Source organism: Setaria italica, chromosome I (assembly GCF_000263155.2).
Source record: "Setaria italica strain Yugu1 chromosome I, Setaria_italica_v2.0, whole genome shotgun sequence".
Taxonomy (NCBI): domain Eukaryota; kingdom Viridiplantae; phylum Streptophyta; class Magnoliopsida; order Poales; family Poaceae; genus Setaria; species Setaria italica.
The window spans coordinates 8137818-8145655 of record NC_028450.1 but is presented as its reverse complement, the minus strand read 5'-3'; the positions used below and the strand labels follow the sequence as shown (position 1 = coordinate 8145655).

Here is a 7838-nt window from a genome sequence, read left to right as displayed (position 1 = left end):
AAAGCCAACGACCCACATAGATTGATTGATCGAAAAGGAACGTAAGCAATTCCGAAATTGACATGATAAGAAATATTGCCAAAATTTTAAAGTCAGACGCCTATGCTATCAAAATTCAAAAATTAAGTACACGACGTTGGGAGTCAAACTACCCCTTCGAGATACAACAGGTTCCAGGGCTCCCTGGCACTGCGTCCAGGGAGGAACCACCAAAACTCCACTCATATAGAACTAAACCCTACATTCCTTTTTTTTTCCCTCTTATCACAAAACAAAACGACGATCTTAGCTATAGACCAACCCAATATGACCGGCCATTGCTGTTATGGATTGGCGACGGAGACGGTGTTGTCACAGCCCACTCGTACCACACCTGCAGCGATGGGGAAGATGAGGATGCGATAAAGAAATTCAAGTATCTGAGAATTAGCAACCAGACAATAAGCTATGTATACCTTTGTGGGAGCACAGCACCGCCAGAAGTGCACTTCTATAGGAGACCCGTCCGGCACATAGATGGGCTTTCTCAACGGGAAGAAGATCGGGAACCTGAAAATATTTGGTCAAGATGCAAGTATTGTTGGCAATATTTGAAAGATTCTATTGTCAGTTTGCAAGGATCAGGTTGCCAGTTACCAGCTAAACATGTTTGGAGTAGCAGTGTTTGGCTCGATTCCGAGATGAACATCCTTGTATAGAACAGAGTCGAAATATCCAGCAAATCCTGCCAAAATAATGGGGATAACTACTGTTACTAAGGGAACAATTAATGTTTGGGTTGTATGAATAGCGAAATTCAAACATGAGTATAGTTGCATACCGTGCACAAGGCATGATCCCGTATCTGGTAGCATTTCAAATTGCAGCTTGGTATACCTTCGATTGTTGGCGTCTGGTGAGAAATTTGGATGGGTGAAAGTAAAAACCTACAGATGTAAAGGTGATCAGCAAATTTCATGGCATAAATAGCACAGGAAAGACGGCAGTGTCAGAAACTGTGATCAGATCAGACAGCTAATGAAGTACACAGCAGAAATTCTGGTCCCTCACCTGTTGTGGAGGTGCAAGATTCGCTATGCGGTGTAGTTTGACAACATATGCAGTTTCAAAATGAGCAATATCTTTGTGTGCTTTGATCTGCAGAAATCAAGTTGCTTATATTTCTATAAAAATGTCACAGCTATAACTAAAAATGGTAGACACCTACATCGTTGTGCAATTTTGATGCTGTTATTGGTTGGATGAAACTGGTGTATCTGCACAGCATCATCAGCAAACAATCAAATGATATCAAATATATTTTAAACATCAGGAATTTAAGGAAAGATATCTATAAGAAAAAGGTCCAGTACGAAGAAGGAATGGAAATCCCATCTGGCTTCAAGAATCGCTGAGCACCATCCAGACACTCAGGAGATAGTTCATTGTCACCAAAGGACCCAAGCAATTCACTGACCTGATTCATGTAGGTACATCAGAGGTTTATAAATTTAGCAGGTTGGAAAATATGACCATTTCCCAAAAAAAAGAGAAAAATAACTGTACCAAAATATCTGCTTTTTCAGGGGCATTCCAGCACCTCATGTCACTAGAAATTACAGTAACCAAGCTTTCCCACCCCTCCAATTTGATCAAACTCTGTTTCAGGACCCAAAATAGTCAAATCGAAATAGTTGTCAATACTTGTACAAGACAGCAACAATAGATTAGCAATAGAATGGTGAGTAAAAAGGATTGTGTATAAGCAATTATTGCATTCACAAGCTTTAGGCTTTAGCAGTTTAGTTCCCATATAATGGAAACGATTGGATAAGAGGAAAATAACTCACATGAAGAGTAATAACAGCATTAGGATTTTTTTCGACAGCATATACTTTTAACTTGCGACCAGTTTCTTCGGCAGCCTGCATTGAATGTCAGGTCCTATTTAGCTCCATTGAAAACAGATAGAAATAAAAAAGGACTTGTGTTACAGTTGTACTATGTTTTTCACAAAGGGTGTTGCAGTTGTATTCTTAACAGGCTAATTCATCAAGATCCCTTTTTTTTCTGTTAAGCTCATAAGCTTCATACTGACCTGCAATGATGCTCGTACTAGAGGCCCTCGGCCTGCTCCAACAACCATCAGCACCTGCATTTGTTGAACAGTGCAGGAGTTACATAGTTAGTCAAGAGATAACAGAAACAGGGAACGAAGAGTAGCTTTGTTTACAGAATGAAGTAAATGAAAAGACTTTGCTTTCCTAAAAGCAGGGAAAACCTATTTCGAAAAAAAAAGTAAATGAAAAGACAGATACATTCAACTGGCAATGGTCTAGAACCGTACAGGAGGAGAAACCATATATGAATTCATGTCAGCTCAACAGAAAAATGAAGCCTCTAATAGTAGTTCAAATTAATACACTTCATTTCTTAAATTTTCACAATCCGAAGTTTTATCAGAAATATGATTTGCAAGCATCTAATTCAGAAGGGAAAAGAAATCCAGGTTCAAGGCTCACCGTCCTAGTTGTGGAGACTGCATCATCTGGGACCCTATCAACCAAGGCCTTAGCGACTGCTCTTTGATACTGTTCACATGATGAAAAAATCAACAACAAAACAACACCTGTATTGAAGTAAATAACAAGCAGAAATGGAGGAAATCCCTATGAAAAAAAAGGATAGCATTCAGGTCATATGATGCTTGTTTTCTTTTGCCAAACCAGGTTTAACTTGTGCAAGTAAAGCAATAACTCAAGTGGACAAACACCACATGACGGGTTGCTAAATGAAAGGGGGGGAAAGGTTTAAATAGTTAAGCAGGAAGATTAATTCAAAATTAAATTTTGCATTCACAATTGTTCACAATAATCATGAAAATGAAATAAACTCCTTCAGAACTTATGATATAAAAAAAAACATATCGAAATCACGTAGAAATAACCTGGCTATACTTCACTACATCCTTCTCAAATGTCTCGTAAGTCTGAGCTTCCAAATTATCCATCAGGGGCTGCACCAAAAGGAAAGTCGTGACCCATGAGAAAGCGAATAGTGCAGAGTAATGGAGGGCAAAGGATTCCTATTTTGGTTTGAAAATTTTTCCCCTCAGATTTCAGGTTGGCAGCACAATAACCTGAATTTTCCAATTATGAAATTTTATTTTTAAATTCCAGAAATATTGGTTGAACAAATTTGAATTTAAACCTCAAAGAGGATACAGAGAGCATTAGCTGCCTAACATATGAATGCTTTTAGCCTATTTGCAAGATTGTAACTGAGCAAGGGTGAGGTCGTGGGTTTGAACCCCGACTCCCCGAGCCATCGTGATTTCAGTTTTCTCCTCCTTTTAAGTCATGAGGCCCACCTGCGTGGCTGCATGGAAATTGACCTGGACATCCTCTAGACCTCTACATATTGGAGATGCCAGGCTATTTGCTCTATTATGGGGGCCATTATAGAATTTTTACCCTTACAAATTTTGACTTTAAACAACTTTTGGAACTACACACTTTTTCATTTGTGACCATAACAGCTGAATTTTGCAAAATTCAGTGAATTTCAGCGACACCAAAACCCCTGATAATGATATCTGGGGGTAGTATTGATAACCCGACCCGACCCAATAAAGAATTAGTTTTAGGTAATATGATATCAAGAGCCAATAAAATAGGAATTACCTGGAGAGGAGACTGCAAAAAATCCCTGTAATTGATCTGAAGCAAGTCAAATAACACAAGGTTAACTGAATATCACATTCAGAGCTAAAGACATAGGCCATGGAAAGTTTGGTAGAATGGATACCTCAAAGCGCTCCTGCTCAGGAAGCGGATCCATCCTCCTATATAGGTATGCAACGTAGTCCAGGTATGGACTTAATGCATGTCGAACAGGAGCTTCTAAAGCAAAAGTTTAGGTCAATAATTTAGGCAATTGCTGAGTTGTATGCCAAAATATGAAAGTAAGTTTACAGTGAGTCTTACACAAGATAGTAAAATCATAGAAACTCACATTACTTTCACAATGGAGGAGGAGAGAGAGCTTAGATTTCATCATTTGAAGTTTAGAAGTGCCATGTGACAAGTATCTTAGTGTAAACGGATACTAACTTTGTTTATGAAAATCATGTTTGGTTAAAGCACACAACAGACTAATATGTCAAAGTTTGCATGACCAACCTTCAATGTAGTTCTCATCACCAGAAAGCACTCCTTCAGACACTGGGGAAACATTGTGATTTGATCTCCCAGAGATTATTACCTAAATAAAACAAAAAAGAACTCAAGAACAATTTCCACTGCAGTTTCCTCGAAAGTTATAAACAGTATATGTAAAGAAAAAGGTGAGTTGAAAAAATAAAGGCATATATATTGGAGTTTAACTCAAAAGGATACGAAAATAGAAAGGCTGATTAAGCATAAGTCCAAATGCAGAAAAATAACAAACCTGAACAGAATGGTTAAAAAATGCAGTTAGTAGCCTCTGATGCCGCTTTGACAAACAAGGATATCCTTTTGCATTTGTTAGAAAAGCCTGTGATAAAATATCAAAATGGTGAAAATATGTATTTTCATTGCTCACATCGACATGAATTTGTTAAATCAATAAATGGTATGATTACATTTGTTTGAAGAATAGCAGCCCTGACAGGCTCCCCAAACCACCGCCCTAATGAGTTTATTGATGGCAGTGTGCTCCTGGTAAGAGAATAGCAAATCTTTCAATAAACTAAAACTATGGGCTATGGCATTATTGATTAGATGTAGTTGACTACTTACGAAAGCAATGGTATAGGAAAATGGGACACTTACAAAATATCAAGTGCCACACATAGTTGGCTACTGTGATCACATAGCAATCTGAATGAATTCCACAATTCCCACGAGTCTACTTTTTCACTCTGCAATTGAAAAAACACATGTGAACACAATTGTTGTATAACGTTAACATGCTTTTACATGATGTTCCAGGCAATTCTTGATAAAACGGAAAATACCATTTGGCTGTTATTCTTTACTTTATCAAGATCATCATCCATTGGCTCAGACTTCTCCAGAGGTAACCTAAGCCACAACTTGAGAAAGAAGCAGAAGAAAAAAAAATCAAATATAAGCAAATGTTTAACATATGTAAAAGTACCAGAATTAGGAGTGGGTGAGGAGGGCATTACATGCATGTTGGTCAGGCCTTGCAAAATTTGATTCACAGCTCTAGCATAATTGGCACAAGAAGGTCTCCTGGGGGCAGGAAGAACGCACGCCTGCAAGGAAGTGTGCCAAAATTCAAAATTTCTTCAAAAAAGGAAAATGATGCATGAGATAGTAATCAAACTAACAAAGTAATCAACTACCATAAAAAACCTAAGATTCTGTATTGGAAGAAGGAATGGAATTATCCATGTTTCTAGTGCTATGGCAATCAGGGTTTGAAATCCCAGGAGCAACCCACAGGTTACTGTCTTGCCTCTGGAGCTGGGAGCAAGTGATGGCAATGAGAATATTCCAGTGTAGGCTGTTTGTGTCGCCTTGGGATATCGGATGCTCTTGGAACTTGAAAATTGTTAAAGGTATGAAAGAGATATCAAATGTGACCAGACCAGCAGCCAGTTACTGGCCCTCGGCAAAATTTGATTTTTTTTATTTACAGTGGTTTTGACTTTTAAAATCCTGAAGGCAATGTATCACCCAATTAAATTTTCAATTTGGATAGGATCAATGGCTGGTGTCAGACTATGGAGTGAATGAATCATGAACAGTGCAATGAGACCACTGAACCTGCAGCGAGAGGTGAGACGCCCACGCGATCTCCTGCTTCAGCGTGAGCTCCGAGTCCAGCCGGAGCCGCTCGTCCTCCGCGTCCAAATCAATCCACTCGCTGATCTTCCCGACGACGTGGTTGCTCCACTGGGCCGGGCCGAGGACGAGGTCCGACGCCGACACAGGCAGCACGGCGCCGGGCGTGGGCCGGTAGTTGGGGTCGACCTGCATCGTAGAGCAGAGCACGTCAGATTGAGCAGGGGAGGAGGAAGGCGGCGGGCGGTAGCGGAGCAGCACGGTACCCACCAGCGGGGCGAGGATGAAGTCGAAGGCGGAGGCGAGGGAGTGGTTAAGGACGGCGGGGAGGCCCTCGCCGGCGGGGAAGTCGAGCACCTCCACCCCGCAGTAGCGGGAGTCGCTCTTGTCCCCCGCGCGCTGCCCCAGCGGCATCTCTGCAAAAGCTGTGTATGCGACGCTTCTCCTCGTCCCGATACTGGTGGCCTCCCGCAGCCGCCGCCGCCGCCGCCGCCGGTGAAGGAGGGGGAGAGGGCCTAGTGCGGCTAGGGTTTAGGGGTTTGCGCGGCGGTCAGAGAGCAGGGTGCGGCGCCTTGGGGGCTGCTTCTGATTTCACTCTTGGTTCTTTTTTTTTTTTGTTCTTTTGCAGTTGATTTGTTGTTTCCTTTTCGCTGACTGACATGTGAGACCAGCAGTAATAAGTACCAGGCTCCAAATAGTTAACTTGTTATCCTATTCGATTATACTTAATTGTACTTGAAAATAAAACATTTTCATGTGTTTGATGAACTAATAACATCAACTTCGTATCATAAAAGTTATATGTTTTATAGAGCAATCATTTGTGAAAGGCTTATCCTAACGAAATGAAATAAGCCATAGCATCTGGTGTATGAAAATTATAGCTAGCTTCATGCTTGACCATATGGCCAAATATTTTTTCTTAAACATTTATAAGTGGGCAAACTAAACCTCTGCCCTTTTTTATGTCTACTCATAAAAAGAATTAATTTGAATTTAATAGGATTTTTAGAGTTGAATTCAATAGGAATTTGGTAACCAAGAATGACTGAATAGAAAGTTTAGCTCGAGCATAACATAGCAAAATTCCATATTGTAGTTCAACTTGCCGAGTAAACAGAATTCTCTTTGGGAAGAAATTAATTTTTCTTGGTGTTTTTATAGCCTACCTTTATCTTTTGATATATCAATTTCTCAAAAATGTTAAGTACTGCTAAGCCATATGTGAGTGTGAAAATCCACATGGCACGAGACCGCTAGAGCCAACGGTGACAATCCTTACATTCTTAATAAAGCCTTTTTCCGTCTCAACAACATAATTCAAGAATATTTATGTCTCGAAGTTAAGATTGACAAAATGCATGAAAAGCAAAACTGCGTATTACAAAAATCCAGGACAAAAAACTAATTTTTGTTATATGCATGAAAGCAGCCTGCAAGATTTGCTAAAAAAATACATGAAAACTGTACCAACCTCCACATCAAGCAAAACATAGATTATCAATTTGAAGAAGGTGAGATAAACAGAGGTTCCAAGCAAGGTCTACTCCCTCCGTCCCAAGTTATAAGTCATTTTGATTTTTTTAGATTAACAGATTTTGTTATACACTTAGATATACCCTATGTCTAGATGCATAATAATATCTATGCATCTGGAAAAGCTAAAATGATCTATAATTCGGAACGGAGGGAATACAATTTCAAGGCTATGTGTTAGTGTTATTTTAATTAGGTCACCTGTAGGTATTTGTAGAGAAATTTTTTAAGTGTTTTGGTGGAGAGTACCACACACTAAGAATATACTCTTCCTTAACCGTTCATGCTAACAACCAAGTGTTGTATCTGGTGCAGGCAAATTGAAATCTAATTTGTGATGAAAAAATAGTAGATCGAAATTTACGAGTCCTATTGAATTACAATATTTACTCGAAATACATGAACACTATAGCAACACCACATATTAACAAGTGCAAAGATTAGGGGCTATTTGGATGGCTTACCAATCTTTCGGATGTTGACTGCGTTATTCAAGCATGTTTAGATGGGCGCTAATCTTTGACGTGC

General features: G+C 39.6%; 1 protein-coding gene across 2 annotated transcripts; it reads right to left on the bottom strand.

Moving 5' to 3' along the window:
• LOC101755713 (protein arginine N-methyltransferase 5) lies at nt 1-6375 on the bottom strand. 2 transcript variants are annotated; one of them, XM_004951877.3, is made up of 22 exons: nt 6045-6375; nt 5757-5963; nt 5153-5242; nt 4979-5056; nt 4794-4882; nt 4604-4679; nt 4429-4515; nt 4161-4242; nt 3787-3881; nt 3663-3698; nt 2927-2995; nt 2502-2570; nt 2078-2131; nt 1830-1904; nt 1546-1638; nt 1353-1456; nt 1208-1256; nt 1051-1137; nt 821-926; nt 637-724; nt 456-549; nt 1-373 (listed from the first exon to the last, which is right to left on the bottom strand). In XM_004951877.3, the coding sequence occupies exons 1-22, from the start codon at nt 6186-6188 to the stop codon at nt 290-292; spliced, it is 1956 nt and encodes a 651-aa protein (XP_004951934.1). In that variant the 5' UTR covers nt 6189-6375; the 3' UTR covers nt 1-289. The 2 variants fall into 2 exon arrangements, with proteins under 2 accessions (XP_004951934.1, XP_004951935.1); XM_004951878.3 differs by having other exon boundaries at nt 3787-3878.
• Nucleotides 6376-7838: the final 1463 nt, after the last annotated feature.

What these genes read in the sequence shown, in the direction of transcription:
- LOC101755713 (XM_004951877.3), bottom strand. Translation starts at nt 6,188, where the DNA reads ATGCCGCTGGGGCAGCGCGCGGGGGACAAGAGCGACTCCCGCTACTGC. An exon ending in TGATGAGAACTACATTGAAG is followed by an intron (nt 3,882 to 4,160) that starts GTTGGTCATGCA and finishes CTTTTGCTTTAG; the next exon opens with AAGCTCCTGTTCGACATGCA. An exon ending in GGGATCATGCCTTGTGCACG is followed by an intron (nt 725 to 820) that starts GTATGCAACTAT and finishes TTATTTTGGCAG; the next exon opens with GATTTGCTGGATATTTCGAC.